Below are 16214 nucleotides of genomic sequence, written 5' to 3'. Positions count from 1 at the left end.
ATTCAACCAATGGGAAGCACCCACTTTCATTCCACACCCTCTGGATAATAAAGCACAATCAGTCTCAACTATCTTCTTCCTGAGCACTTCTGAAGGCACCATTCTGAGGCACTCAAAGTCAGAGAAACTCAAACCTTAAAGAGAACAAGCAGACTTGGTTCTTATATCACATATGCTAAACACTTTTCCATAGAACCATGCTCTGAAGTTCCAATTGACATAGAAAATTAACAATACGCTCAAACATCTATCAAACCATTAAAAGCACAAACCATTTTGTTGTTCTACTTCCCCTCTGCAATTAATTTGGAAAGCATGAAGATTATTGCAACAGTGCTTCAGACTCCCCCATGAAGAAATCTGTCTTGAGTGAAAACCTGTAAGGAATGGTCTGACTAGCATGTGTGAAACACAGCCTGAAGCCATGCACGACATGGAGATTAAAAAGCATTAAACAACTCCCAGAGCACTGAGGGAGGCACAGTTCACGTTTAGAAGTCACAGTAGTCCCACACCAAACCAATAATGCGGTCATAAACCTAAGCGCCACCATACAACAGCATGAACAACAGTGTGATTACAGCTTCCTTCCCCTCCCCCAGCTTTGTCATGCCCCAAAAATCCTAGCATTCGTATCTTAAACCAGAAAACATTCCCTCTGCTGTTTCTTCAGTGCCAGACCTGGAATCCACGCGCTCTAGAGAAAAGCCAGGGTCCAGCTGTGTGCCGGCGTGTAAGCTGGCACAGCCAGCGCCACCGGCACTGCCCTGCTTCCCAGCTCTCACTTCAGCCGGGCATCCTCGCAGCGCTCCTGCTGGGCCTTGGCACTCACTCCGCCCAGCGTCGCTAGTTTGAAAGGATGTATCCGGAAGGCAGGGCTGCCTTCCCAGAGCACGGGAGCTTTCAGCTGGGACTTCAGAAGTGTTGTCAGCACGTGGGGATGTTTACCGAGTAGCTCTCCTGTAGGAGTATGTCAAGATGTATCAATGTCCATAAGAACGATCATGGGAAAGAAAACGAAATCCCTTATTTCAACAGCTTTACTCCAGATCTGGTTCAGAACAATTCAATTTGCAAAAAAGGTTTTACTGTCACTCGTTCTGTTGAACCAGAAAAGTCAAGACACGGCTAACAGGAGACCCATCCCACAGGGCTGATGACTCCAGTCAGCTTTTCTTAGCAAGGGCCTGAAATCTGATATCATCAGAGCTGGACTGTCTCTTCTCTTTTGCTCTTTATAAAAGTTTACTTTCTGAGTTGCAACTGCACTAGCATATACGGAAGTTACCACAAAGAGCAACATTTTTACAAGAAGAAATTTGTCCCTCCTTGCATTTTCGTAAGTTCACACAATCAAAGGAAGCAGTGTTATCAAGCATGGTTTAAAAATACTTCTTAAAAAGCCCAAATCACTATGCCTTAAGCCTTTTAAATTTCTTGATGAAATGATAAAAAACACAGCCAAAAATATGAATATAAAGCAGTTTTAATTTTCCTCTAGATATTTATATCAAAGAAATAATACTCATGTCCAAGTACTGTACATACAATATCTTCCTTATAAACTCTGTAGTTTAAAACACATGTACAAAATTGCACATTGCAGTTTGCAAAAAATCATAAATACCTTTTTGCATGTAAACAATTCCAGCACAAGGATCAATGTTATACATTCCAAAATGTCTAAGTGTCTGTTCACAAACAAAAACAAACAAAAACCCCACTGTGATTTCCATAAAGGTCCTAATGTTACAAATCAATCATTAACAGATTTCTAACTGATGTACTACACACAGGGATACATAAATGAGCACAAGGCAAGTCGCCTTTTAGTCATAAGTACTTAAGACAGAGGCTTGGAATACAATCCTGCTGCCATTTAAACCCACGGTATCCATCCCACAGAATTTAGTGGTAGCAGCATTGAGTTAATTTTTCCAAGATTGCCAATTGCAGTATGCCTTATTTCCAATTCTCAAACAAGTTGGCTACCACTGAACAGTAGGAATTTGAAAATTATTGTAAACACAGTTATCACTGTTGTATATTCAGTAAGTTACAGTATTTTCCTAAACACATCACTAAATTAAGAAAATGTTTTACATTTAATCAAGTGCAAGATGCCCACTAGTATTGTCCACTTTGTCTCAGAAATAAGTATTTTGAATATAATACTACACAGTTAGTAAAAGTAATGTAAAAAAAATTACAATGGACATAATCCTCAGTTGTGTATTATTAAGCCCTGTAGCTTGTTTACAGAAAAAAAATCACCACATCAGAAAAAAGGTCTCAGAAGTGCCCTTTAAAATCTCTCCTGACCAAATCCAGCAAATGAGTAGCTACTGAATTTTGTTTCACTACTATCTCCATCTGTGTGCAATGTCCTTGCCAGCACACCTGTTGAAGACTTCCCAAAATTAATCAAGTTTTTAAAGGTCCATGATATCCATACAAAATTACTTGTTTTGTTGTCTGTTTTGGGTTACTTTTGTGGGGTTTTTTTTGTTGTTTCGTTGGGGATTTTTCAACCTGTTCACATGCCGTAATTTCATAAAATTCTACCAAAAGCAGAGATTTTTAAAGGGTTTCTCAGAGGCTTCCCCTGTGCCAGCTAATTTAGTAAGGCAGAATAAGAAGGTACACATAAAGCCAACTTACAAAAACCCAAGAAAGGATGTTTGGGAAAAACACCCACCCACCAACTAGTTGCACATAAGCTGCTGGAAGAGCAAAGTCCAATTTGAACTGCTCTGCTTCCACCTTTTGTTTTGAAGAGCTACCCTGAAGGAAAAGGTTTCAGTGCCATGCTTGAAGGCCTGTGAAGAACCAGCTTGAAGAATTGTAGGAAGTGGCAGTTTGCTCACACTTCTTTTGGACAAAAAGAGAGCTTGGAGATGCTGGTGGTGACAGAGCAGGGAGGGGATTCTTGCCCTTTACAGGAAATTCCTTATTCTGTTAATCAGCATGTGGCATGAATCCCAGTAAGGACCACAGAACTTGCATGATACTACCAGCAGACCCAGCCCATGACATTGCAAGGTACTGTGATTATAGTAATGCAGATCATTAAGTGTTTTCTGCATCATGGAAGCTTAGCAAGAATCAGAAGCCACCAAGGGTTTTCAAAGCTGGGTCCTATTGCCCAAGAGCTCTCCTTTATCTTACGGGAGTTAGTTCCTCTGTTGAACTGATAGAAAGACATACTGCACAAAGAATGATAGATTTCATCTTTCCTAGTCTGCACCTAACTGGAGCTACTCCTTTCTAAGGGGATCTCCTTTGAGTCATACAGGATTAGCCACCACAAAAAACACGCAGTGAGGGCACATACGTGGTCCCCTGAACCTCAGAAAGATTTTTCAGTGTAGGCAGAAATTGCACTTACAACAAGCCAGCTTTAGATGAGCCACTACAGGAAAGAGAAACTGCTCTGGAAGAATGTCCTACAACTCCACAGATGGAAAAACACAGAAAGCCAAAGAGCTACTTCATCAAAAGTCTTATTCAGCAATACAGACCCAGCCACCTCTCCTGGTAAGATGCTCCATAGGGAGTCTAAGAATTACCTTCAGATATCATAAACTAGAGGTAACCTAACAGATTGAGTTTTAAGACCCAGGAGGCTCAAGGCCCTTCACAGCAGAATATCCCTGGTACTGCCACCTCTGAATCTCTCTACTCCTCTCCCCTTCTCTCCTTTTCACCTTAAGAAGCCAGTAGACCCGTTCCTGATTAAGAAGAGTGGGAGTGGCAAAAATCAGTGGCTAAATTTTGGTGTGCGAGAGGCCTATGCAGACTTGCCTATCATTTTCTATTTAAAAGACAGGAATTGCACAATACTATATTGCAACACTTTCTCCCTTCCCTTTGTCCCGTACAAAGTAGCAAAGCGCAACCAAAGCAAAATCACTGTTGGGAGTGTTTAGATTGATGGCTCACATGTCAGAACAGCGCTAAGCGTCTCTGTAATTAACAGCACTTTGCAACAAAGTAAAACAATTCTCCAAGATATACTTGTGTTGGGCCTTTTATTTCGGGTTTGGGTTTCTTTCTGTGGGTCTTGGTTTGGTTTTGGGGCTTGTTTTTTTTTGGGGGGGGGCGGGGGGGGACGGGAGAATTAAGGAAGCCTGAATATTTAATTTGTTACACACGGAGGAATGCTCAAGGGGCTCGCAAGAACTTGTTTTGCTGCACGTTGAGCAACACCACATGGCAAAGCCTTGAAATTAGAGCAAATGCTTGAAGACAGGGCGTAGCTGTCTTTTGGAGCTCGTCCTTGAAGGGCTGCATTTTATTAGAGAGCAGAGCTTTGCATCACCAGTCAGCACGCAGACCTGGGCTTTACTTGACGACATTTCAGTATGGTGGTTGCCATGGCTTTAAATAAATAAGGGTAAGTGTGAAATCAACAGTCATCAGGCCAAACAGGGAGGGGCACAGTTTCTAAAGAAGAGACATTTAGAAGACACTTAAGCAGTAATAACAAAACAAAGTAAGTTAAAAAGCATTCTGAAGAGTAGTCTTAATTATCTGCCACTTAAACATGCAACAAATATTACCATTAAATACTGTTTTAGAGATAAATATTATTTTTTCCTTGGATTCCTTTTTTTTCTCCTTCCTGGTGCTGAAAAATTCAACTATCATCTCTCATATTCCCAGTGGGGAAAGGAATAAAGACATAAACTTTATTAGACACTACTGGCCTGCTGGGAAAGTGGTATCATACCACGTAGACATACCAGCTTGTGCGGTGATTTCACTTACAGGGTGCACACAAAGACTGTCAAAAATCACAAGGATTTACAATACGATTTTACTAACTGGCCCAAAATGCTTTGGACAGATAACAACACTTTGGCAGCATTTTTGGAATCCCTATTCTGAAGGTGTCATCTTGCAGACTATAAATAGGTGTCCTAGCTACTTATGGCCATAACTTATGTGACATTAGACATAACAAGAACATTTAACTCCCTAACAGTATTTCCTCAATACTTCTGTCACCCTCCCATGAAGGATGTTAAAAGACAGAATGGTAAAAGTTGGAAAAATCCAAGAATTCAAACTCTGGCTCTACTCGTGAAGAACAGCAAGTTTTAAATCAGTATCTTCTACTGCTCTCTTTCCATAGCAGTTACTACGGAAAAAGAAGGAGACTATCCTAAATACACTCTCTGGAACATCACACTAACTTTACTTGACACTACTCCATTGCTTCCGCTCTGCATTACAAGAAAATCTGGAGATTTATGAAACAGAGGTGTGGGAAAGATTGTCAAGTTCAGTATGTTATCTTTCAAATTACTCAGCATGTACCAGAAGACTATCTTTAGTTAGTTAGTTAGCTAGTTAGTTAGTTAAAAACTGTTAATCCTTAAAGGTCAATTTTCCATATGAGGCAGGAGGGACACATCCCTTGGGGCAGTGGGAAGCTCTCTGAAGAGGACAAGAAAATGGTATCAAACAGCTTCTCAGAGTTCAAGCTACTGGCCATGATTTTTCACATGTTCAGTCCATTGTTTAAGAACAGGGATGCAGTGAGAAGCCTGACTCTTAGTAGCTTCAGCTTTCTCCATCTATGACAGAAGTAATACCACAGTTGTACAACCACTGATTGTAAATGAACAGTTGCAAGACATGCTTTAAGGTACCTATTAGAAAGGTTTTCAAATTTATTCAAATAAATTTTGAGGTAAGAGTAAAACAGGACTCAACCTAAAAAAGTAACTGGACTTGCAAAATCAAAACAGAGACTATGACCAAAGATGTTTTCTTTCCTCCCCCTTGTATGGGATGGGAGTCTGTTACTGACCTCCAGCAAGACAGCTATCCAGACCCTATTTAGCTGACTTACAATTCCACCCACACTTAGTTCTTAACCAATAAGTAACAGCAGTAGTAAATCTTATCAGCAGTGTGCTAAAAATCAGAATCATTGTATTAGTGCACAGTGAACTGGTCATATCTATTATCTCCATGTTAGCAAGGCTTCAAACCTGACCATCACTTCAAAGCATTCCTACAGAAATGGTCATTCTTTAGCCAGAACATTTACTCCTTAAACTATTGCAGACCCTGTTTGTTACTAGTACTAGAAATTCAGAGCAAAGCTCAATTTACAGCTAGCTATGCTATGGATAGAGACTTTTTGACAGCAGACAAAAAAGCAAACATCACGTAGGTAATTAATTAGGGTGACTCCTTCAAAACATTATTTATGATAATCATCATTTCACCTTACAGTAAACTACTACATATGAACTGCAGCACTTCAGATAACATTAAGGCTAAATGTGACTTTAAAATAAGTTCTCTTTTTGTGTTAATTTAGCATTGCAAGATCTGACAGTTCTCCAATTTGAATGGAAATCTAAAAAATCACCTTGTGACCACACACAGAAATGAAGGTTAGTCTTCTTCTGGAAGAATTTGACCACAACAAAAGAATATGAAAAATCCCATTGTGTACTGTTGCAGCTAAGAAAATCACAGTTCCTTCCTTTTGGCCATCCCCTTCTCTATGCATGCTGGTGTCTATGCACAGCACCTCCACATGCATTTGCAGGTATCTGTGTGCTTCAGAAGAATTAGTTCATAAAGGCTGGATTTGCTGTTTCTTCAGTTAGTCCTCACTGACTTGAGAGGATACCGCCCAAAGCAGGACTCCAGCACAAGAACTCATGTCCCCTGCAGACACAAGATCAAGACTCAGTGTTTTTACATAAGTAACACACTTTTGTCAAGACTACTCAACTGAAAGTTGCATTTCAATACACAGCACTGGTGTGAAGATACAGATCCTAGACAGGTTTCCTTCCTCCCCACCACTGTTTCCCCCGTGGGACCCTGCAAAGGCAAATCAAGCAAGGCATTCTAATTGACCCGTATGAAGCCAACTGTTTCAACACTCAAGCAGAGATCCGGTTTGTGACTACATTGATGCAGAAAGTAAGCCTTCAGATATGCAATAGCTTAGGAAAAAGTGCTCCCAGACTAAAGCAAGCAGCAAGGATCAATGCCCATAGCAAGGCAACAGGATGGTGCCTTGGAAACCGCTCATTATGATTTATGTGTATACATTTCTAGATTCTTTTAGCGACACACATACAACAGCAGGTTCTCCACTGTGCCCTCACTGTTGCAGTGCTTCTCAGAAACCTACATTTAGCTTGTCACACATGACCAATTCATGGAGAAGTTGCTTCTGTCCCGTCTCCAAGTTACTGAGTTGTTATGAAGAGAGAAGTTTCACAGCACAAACAGCTGCAAGACACTTCATAGGCTAAAAAGAGACAGATCTCTGAATCACTGGAGAGTAATTATGAATTACTAAAACCTCTTGTCTCCCATAATGTGCCATAATGGCCTAAGTCTCCATATATTCAGATTTAATTCAACACCTTCATAGCAAAGTTGCACAGTGTGCAACATGATTAACGAGTTTTTGATAAACTTTAGATTCTGCACTTGTCACAGGAGCATTTATCATTCTTCATCAGATACACTAAACCCAGATGCAACCCCACAACAAGTGACTGCGGTGTGAGAAGGATGAGTTAACATTTGCAGGATTATTATGCACTGTGAAAGCTTTCTGTCCAAGACTTTTTCTGCTGATACAAGTCTTGCCAAATACTGAAAGAGGTGAATCCCTGACAGACTTTACTGTCCACCTCTGCTGGAAGATGAGCAGTCGCTACAAAGAGTACTGATCAAAAGAAGTGACCAACGAGAAACAAAACAGGCTAAGAATTCTTCAACACTCATTCTTAAGTAAAACTTCAAACAAAATACTGGAAAAATGGAAGTGGTTTTGTACAAATCAAAGATGTACGCAGATATGTCATACTCCAATTTGTCTACTTGCTAAACATAGAAACTTGGAGAATCAAGTCAGGAAAGAGCAAAATTATCCAGCAGCAGTCACAGCTGCACATATAAATAAACGAAAATGTAACTCATTGCTTTTCCTTTTTTAACTTGCACTCGAGAAGCAGGACACATAAAATGCATCAAAGAATGACTTATGTTACAAGTAGATGGGTTTTTTTCTCTTGCATAAATATCTCAGATATAGACAGCAGCTCTAAGAAGCTGCTGGATTCAAATAGTTAAGACTCCAGTTATGGCAGCCAAGATACTATTTTCAGCACAACTAGTAATTCAGACCAGGCACGCACCTGTACTTCAGACACTATCAAACAATACTCTTCGGTACTTTGGGAAGCATCAGTGACTTATATAACTGTTTAAAAATTACTTGCCTAACAAATTTCAACTTTAACAGCTGCAAAATGCAGAATGCATCTGGGCTTAACCTGGGGAGATCACTCCTTTGTCAAAGGTGAGACAGAGAGTCAACCAGGTATTTAAATGAATAAAGGATGCCTCATGACTCTTTCTTCTGTAAAGACATAAACACAAAGACAACAAGGAACTGTCTAGGGCCACTCTTATCTTGAACAGTGCATGAGAGTCAGTAGTGACTACTGACATGCAGTGGAGAGTCCAGATCTGTTGAGATATTTACCTTTTGGAAGACCATCAAAGGGTCATAACCATCAACACCAGAATCACTCCTCACCATGATCAGAACTTACCATGTCCAAATACCTACGCTTCTCAAAGTACATGAAGTACTTGTGTTTTTGGAAAGGTGCTCTAAGCATACTAAATGGGCTTGACCTGGAATCACAGTGAAAGTTTTAAAAACAACTCACCAGCTACCTGGAACTGTCTGGAGACCTTGTGATTCCGACAGACTTCACTACACTGGAGACGAAACCAATCAACTTTCTAGCAATGGCATCATTTGAATCAGTGTTATCAGAGTAGCTTCCTTGCACTCACAGCAAGCAGGGGCAGATCTGAAGGGGGCTCCACCCTCTGCCCAAGGAAGGAGTGAACAAGACTTCCCTTTACTTCCCTCTCCTACTTCCCAAGACAGAAAAGATCTGATAACAATTCAAATAAATCAAAGTCATATATGAATCAAACTGTTGTGCCGTAGCACCTAAATGAGAAGGCACTTCACATCTAAACCAAGACACCAGTTCAAGCACATTCAAAAACTGCTGAACAGCAAATGAGATGTGCACAGGAGCAAGCACTCAGCAACCAACACAGACAAAGGAGGAGACTGTAGTCTCCAGAGCAGATTACAGGTAGGGCAAAGAAACAAAGATGGACAAATGTTTATTTGTAATGGGTTTGCATCTGGAATGAAAACCAGATTAGAAGGACATGAGGGTAGCCTGCAAATCAAGTCACTCAAAAAGAGTCTTTGCAAGGACTAGCAAATAGTGTGCAAACCTGTAACAAAGCATGATAGTTTTGAAGAATGAAGAAAAATGCTAAAAAGAACTGAGCTAACAGTGAACATAAACTCTTTTATTTTGCGGTTTTAATCTTTTTGTTTGTTTTTTTTTGAGTTTTGTTTTTGAGGGGTTTTGTGTGGGTTTTTTTTCTTTCTTGCAGTAACACACAGCCAACTTGCTTGGTGTTACTGAGAAGGAGCTACATGGATGCAAATCATACAAACAGTCTGGAAAATTTTTACTCAGTATCTATCTTTTAGCATCTCACAGTGACCAAAGTTTTTGGCAGAAAATCAAAACCTAAAAGACACATACGTTTAGCAACAAACTGAAGCAAAAAGGCATACAAAATAGAGAAGCCATATTTAAAGATTTAGGAACACAGCAGGGCTAAAAGTCAGAGTATTGATACATTTTAGAAGACAGGAACATTCAAGTCTGACAGCTGCAGCAGGTAAGTACTCCTGAGTCTTTTTATATTAGTTTAAAGTGTTAGGTGCTTAGGCTTTCCACTCAAATACCTGCAAAAAATGCAGCAACCTCTAGCAGAACCAACCCAAGCAGGAAAAAAACCCCAACCACCCCAACATTATTCTCAAATTTTGTCAGTGTTAGATCCTATTTTTTAGCCTAAATGCCACCTAAAAACAAGGCATTTATAAAGGTAACCTGCCACTCTACAGAAGACACTTTCTTTTGGACGACTCTACTACCAGAACAGTAGCCTCTGGCAGAGAGCTGGAGCTGCCAGCCTCACTAGTAATCTCTCATCAGTCATCAGGGTAAGAGAGCTGGCCTGTCACCACTTCTACCACTGAACAGATGTCAGCTAGAACAGAAAGCAGGCTATCAAAAAGTTACCACATGAGGTCTTTGAGATGCTGGGTGCAAGACTCCTCTTGCAGAAAAGTTCAAACTCAAGTGAGGTAATGTGGGGTGGTTTTCAGCTTTAACATTACCATGCCGAAAGGGGGCAGCTCATTATAACCCTGCTAGACTATAGACCACCAGAGCCTTGCCCGTGTCTGGGAAGGGGAACTGCAGTGATTTCCCATGCCTTATGGATCCCCCATGTCTCTCGGATATTGCTAATTTACTATGACCAGAAATTATGACATAAGTAAAGACCAAGTATTGCACAGTTTCGTTCATCATTGTCCTGTGTTCTACCACAAGATCTTTACCTAGCCGTACACTCATTTGCAAAGACAAGGACCAAAGTAATAGTGTTTACCCATGTAATTTTTTATGATTTTTTCCAGGATTCCTTAAAAAAACCCCACCTCACTACATATGCAGTAAAGTATCTCACATCTACCAGGCAGCATTACCTCTCTCACTAGGGAAAAGTGTTAAGTGTGGGGAGAAAGAAGTTTTTTATTGGTTTCTCCAGACTTGCAGCAACTTTGCGGATGGGTGATGACTACCAAAGTAAAAACCACATTTTTCACCCAGTTATTATTTAACAGGCAGTGCTACAGATTGTATGCTGTATGGTTCAGAATGCCCTTAAGAAATCTTTAAACCTGTGCTAAGATCAAAATATTTTTTTATCTGCTCATTGGTATTTCTAACAGCAGAAAGTAATGTTACAGGCAATCATGTTCAACGACCAAAAAAGGCTCTGGTGACATGATTAAACAGTTATACAACGATTAATATGGCTTCTACCTAATTTGCATATGCATTACGAAAAGAAATATCCTCAGAGCATCTCAGCTACAGTAACAGTGTAACTATGCATTTTCACATAATTTCATACATGTGCCAGGAACAACTATGCACTAAAAGGAAAAGCTCATACACTTGACTGCTGCAGCTCAACTTTCTGAACAGATAGCGCTCACATATCCCCAATAAAAGCATGAAAAACTGTGAGTCTATCTCATTCTTATTGTATTTCAAATCATCAGCTGTAGCCTTCAGAAGAAGTAAGAGATGTTTACCAGCTCCTGAGTGGCTTTAACGGATCTGAGCAATTGCAGTACACCTAGAGATGTCTATGCTCTCTTGGCTCCTCATATGATTCCCCCTTTTCACCAGCTGGCACAGACACATATCCCCATGAAAGATTTGCCTCTGAGTTCAAGCAGAGTTTTTAGCACAGTTTCAACGAGGGGAGAGGGCCCCACACAGCAGCTGGATCGGCTCAGGAGAAGCCCTGCCTTCCCTCAGCAGCAGGGCCGGCCCGCGGCCTCCGCACGGAGGGCCTTCTGGTGAGGTGACCATCACACTCCGACAGACCCTTCCCACTGCACCATTGCCACAGGGCTCGGCAGCGCAGCGCTAACGGCTATACTCAAAATACACAGGTGCAGCAGAAGCATGGAATGCAGTGGCACCGAGCAAGGGACCTAAAGCTTTCAAAAACTTATTGAGGATTATGTCTAATCAGAAGAAATAGTTCCTTTGCTATACTCTTCTACTAGTAAATTCTCGACAAAGAAATAAATCACACCAATTCTTCCCAACCAGAAAAACATTTCACATTCTAGCATCAACTCTTTCTGTCTCTAGAGTATTGCAGAAAGTTTCTTTAGAACGATGTAGACCAAGAAGCAAGATACACAGATTTCTACTGAAAAATAAATCTAGTTCTCCATAATATTTCTGTGATTTATTCAAACAGAATACAATGGAATTATCACCTTTACAGCTAACCCACCCCAAACCTGAGCCCTTTTCTGTATAGCACTGAATTGTTACTATACTATGGAAAGAGCACACACTACTGGAATGTACACAGTGAAGGAAAAAAAGAGAAAAAAAAGTAAAGCTCTTTTTGCCAAAGTAACCATTTTCTCTACTAACATGTTATCTAGAAAAATAAGGTCTAGGCAACGTCCAAAAAGTGTTCAAGTTTCAATAAATAACTATCAATGCCCCAAGTTTGCACTGGCACAAGAAATATGGAGCATACAGGTTTAGAAAACTATTTTCTTATGACTGAGTCAGCAATGCATTTCAATCTGTTTAAGATTTACAACAAAAATCATTTCCCTCCAAGGTTCAACTTGCAAATCAAAGCCATGTAAGTGCAAGAGCACCCACACAGCTGTCTTAACTCTCAATGGCAAATTAAAGCTCTAGAGAAAGACAGTATTTTTAAAAAAGTTCTTTATCAATACCAAGAAAATATACATAGCCATATTATGTTTTAAATATATATATACACGCACATCTTTTCAAAAGGTACGATTCTGGCTGTTTTTTTTTTTAAGTTTGAAAAGCTTATCCATTGCTATACAGTTCAGTAAGGTGTATTAGGAAACACACGTTTTATATCCCCCATGAAAATAAAGTTGAATCTTTCTGTAAACAGTAATTTTCTTATTTTCGGAAATCTCTACAGACCTCAAGTACTTCACTGAAAAACTAACAACCACCTGCCCCAGAACCACCCACGGAAACCCTCTCTGCTGAATGCGACATCGACAGAACTCGGGAAACGCTTAGCAACACCCGGCTCTCGCAAAAAAACGCCTTCTCCGGGCGCAAATAAATAATAATAATAATTAATAATAATAATAAAAATAATAATAATCATAGCAGAAGGGCGGCGGCGGGCGCGCACCTTGGCCCCGCGGTGCCCCCGGGCGGGATGGGGCCGGGGCCGGCGGGGTGTCCCTCCTCAGCAGGCGCTGGTCTCCGGCGCGGCGGCGGCCGCCTCGGGGGCAGTCTCCCGCGGCTGGGCGGCGGCGTGAGGAGGAGGAGGATGCCCGGCGGCGTTGATGTGGCAGCCGGAGGAGAGGTGGCTGCGGACGCGACCCTGCAGCTGGGTGACCTGGGCGCGGAGGAGGTTGGCGGTGGCGGCCAGCTCGGCGTTCTGCCCCTTGAGCGCCTTCACCTTCTCCTCCAGCCGGGCGATGCGCTCCAGCTTCCGCCGGCGGCACTTGGAGGCGGCGATGCGGTTTCGCAGCCGCTTGCGCTCTGCCTTCAGACGCTCCTGGCTCTCCGCGTCCAGCGGCGACAGCGACGGCGGCGTGGGCGCGCTGCTGCCGCCCTCCCCGCCCGCCGACGGCGGCACCTCGGGCACGGTCTGCGGTTCCTCCAGGGACCGCGCCGGCGGCAGCCGGCCGCTCCCCAGACCCGCCGCCCCGAAGGCCAGGCCCGGCGGCGGCGGCGGGGCGGAGGCGGAGGGGTAGGCGCTGCCCGAGGGGCTCAGCGGCCCCGCGGGGTTGAAGCCGCTCAAGTTGGTGTAGACGGCCGGAGGGTCGGCGGCGGCAGTGGCGGGGGCTCCCGGCGGCCCCGGGCGGGCGGTGCAGCAGGGTCCCGGCGCGGAGAGCGGCGGCGGGGCCGCCAGGAGCTGGTTCTGCTTGTGCAGGTCGGCCAGGGCCTTGACGAAGCCGTCGGCGAAACCCTCCTGCTCCTGCGTCACCGGCTGCCGGTAGAGGAACGGCCCCGCCGCCCCGCCGCTCCCTGCCCCAGGTGCCGTCGGCCCCGGGCTGCCCGCGCCCAGCCCCGCGCCCCCCTGGATCAGCAGCTGCTCCAGGTCTGCGGCCGGTGGCAGCTTCAGCAGCGGCAGCTCTGCAGCCGACCCCAGCGCGGCCTCCGGGCCGCCGCGGGCCGCCGCCGCTCCGCCGCCGCTCCCCGTCTCCGCGGAGCCCGCGGTGGGCGGCGGGGCGGCGGCGGCGGCGGCGGGCGGCGGTAACAAGCGCAGAGCTGCCGCGCTGCCGCGGGCGCCGGCAGGCGGACGAAGGGCGAAGGGCCCCGGGAGCGGCGCGGGGGCGGCAGCCGGCAGGTCCCGCTTCTTCCCGGCGCCCAGCAGCAGCTTCTGCCCCGCCGCCGCATCGGCTCCAGGTCCGCCAGCGGTACCGAAACCCGGCAGCGGTACGAAGTCGGGCAGCAGCTCCAGTCCTTCCTCGGGATAAAACGGTGCCTCCATCTTCACGGCGGATCGCCCGCTACGCCCGCCGCTCATGCTGCCGCCCTCGCCGGCCGGCGGCGGCTCCGGCGCGGGGCGGGCCGGGCTGGGCGGCTGCTCCGCGGGGCCGGCCGCCCTCGGCTGGCAGCGGGGACTGAGCCGCCTCCCGGCGCCGCCGGACCCGCGCCACGCCCCGGGCCCGCTGCCCGCCCCGCCGTCGCCGCCTCCCTGCTGCCGCCGCCGGTCCCCCCCCGCCTGCTCCTTCCCCCGCCCGCCGGGCTTGCGCGGAACGGCTTCCCGGTGGGGTGTCCGTGGGGAACACGCGCTGCTCCTCCCCCTCGGAAACTCGCCCCGTGGCTGCGGTGTGGGAAAGAAGGCAGTGCCGGGGCCTTCGTCCGGGAATGAGGGGTTTCTCGGGGCCATCAGTCCGGCCAGGGGACGAGTCCTGCAGGAGGAAAAAGATCAATGGCCACGCGTGGCGGCTCCTTGGGGCAAGTGCTTGTGCCTTCGGTCTGTGATGGATGGGCACAGGATAGTGCAGGTGTCCGACTAATGATTCCCGACAACGCGGTGCTGGAAAGTCTGACGGGGAAATGGCTCGGCCATCAGGAAACATGCCAACTAGTCAAACTAAAAGTCCGTCAGAAGATGGACATGGATTTGATTAAGCCTTTTTTTCGTGGAAAAAAAAAGTTAAGAGAAAATATTTGAAACGGCCTAGATGTATTTTCAATATTTTCAAAATTACTGAAATGTGAATAGCATTTTCCAGTTTGGGGGTTGTATTTATTTGTTATCTTTACTCAAGACAATTGCCTCTGCCCCTCTCCAAGTTTCAGAAATTCCTATGGGATGAGGAAATTTAGTTCCACCCAGTCTTTTATCAATCCCTTTTGCTTCAGGATCCAATGTGATCCTGACAGAGCTGCTGAAAGCTCTCATTTAAGTCTTTAAAATCAGCTTGCTGACTGAGGGTCTCAATGGCTCATCTACACATTCACTAGATCTCCTCATCTCTGGTGGAACCCCTCAGTTACCTCAGTCACCTTCTGCAACCTACTTATGCTTTCATGCTCTCTCCCCAGGCATTTCCTCCCTACATATCAAGACCATGTGCCACTTCTCACAGTGTCTAGTGAAGCTGCTGAGCTCTGCTCTTAGTCCCACAATCTGTGTGGCCATACTGTGCCTCCCTTCTGCCTAGGTTCATTCCAAAACCAGGAATGGAGAATGAGATGGACACTAGTGTCAAGTCCAGAAGGACTTCAACTCAGGATCCCTCTTCAGGTCCATAGGAGAGCTGGAGTCCAGGTGCATGGACTAAGGCCTTGATGACCTTGACTCAAGTACTTTGGGGCCCCCAACTCTTGCTCATGGGGCAAGAGCTCCTTTTCAACACAGCCTGGTACCTTCAGTCCCTGCCCGGCTATGTCACAGCTGTTGCTCTCTTCAGCTCCATCTCCTGGGTGAACTTTAGACCTGTGTTTCCAGTTCTGCTCCTGGCACAATCTCCTGCTGCTCCTGCCTGAATTACCTGGGTGGACCTTGTACTTGGTTCATCACCTCACCTTGTGTGGGTGTGTCAGTGGGTCCAACCATTAACGTCTGCTCTGCTCTTGTGCTGCAGGACTCTGGCTAGGCTGGTGAGCCTGGGCTTTGGCTCTGGCCACTCCCAGCTCATATTGCTGTAAGACGGCCCAGCTCTTCTGGTCCCTGAGGCTGTGGCAGAACTGCTGCCCAGAAAACTGGCAGCAGCAGGACTCGAGGGAGAGGAAAGCCATCAGGCAAAGGCCAGGGACAGAGGCGTTCACATGGATGGGGGAGGAGTAACCATATTTTTCTTGGTGAGGAAGGTAGTGTTAGAAAGAGCTTATTTTGGTTTCCTTGTCTCTTGGCTGACCTAGCAGGAGAGGGGGCAGAGTTAGCAGTGCTCAGCCAACACTGAGTACTGAAAACAACTCATGCGAGTGGTTTTGTGGAAGTACTGCTGAAGCTGCTATACAGGCTCTTCTGTCATATTCCTGGGC

General features: G+C 45.2%; 1 protein-coding gene across 1 annotated transcript; it reads right to left on the bottom strand.

The window, feature by feature from the left end:
- Nucleotides 1–1468: 1468 nt before the first annotated feature.
- LOC125320257 (transcription factor JunD-like) lies at nucleotides 1469–14610 on the bottom strand. Its single transcript, XM_048292394.1, has 2 exons — nucleotides 12898–14610; nucleotides 1469–6693 (listed from the first exon to the last, which is right to left on the bottom strand). The coding sequence occupies exon 1, from the start codon at nucleotides 14608–14610 to the stop codon at nucleotides 12955–12957; it is 1656 nt and encodes a 551-aa protein (XP_048148351.1). The 3' UTR covers nucleotides 1469–6693; nucleotides 12898–12954.
- Nucleotides 14611–16214: the final 1604 nt, after the last annotated feature.

This window comes from Corvus hawaiiensis, chromosome Z (genome assembly GCF_020740725.1).
Source record: "Corvus hawaiiensis isolate bCorHaw1 chromosome Z, bCorHaw1.pri.cur, whole genome shotgun sequence".
In the NCBI taxonomy this organism is placed as follows: domain Eukaryota; kingdom Metazoa; phylum Chordata; class Aves; order Passeriformes; family Corvidae; genus Corvus; species Corvus hawaiiensis.
Note: the sequence above shows the minus strand (reverse complement) of the source record. Positions and strands in the feature narration are given on the sequence as shown.

Coding starts and splice junctions, on each gene's coding strand:
- LOC125320257 (XM_048292394.1), bottom strand. CDS start 14,610: ATGGCCCCGAGAAACCCCTCATTCCCGGACGAAGGCCCCGGCACTGCC.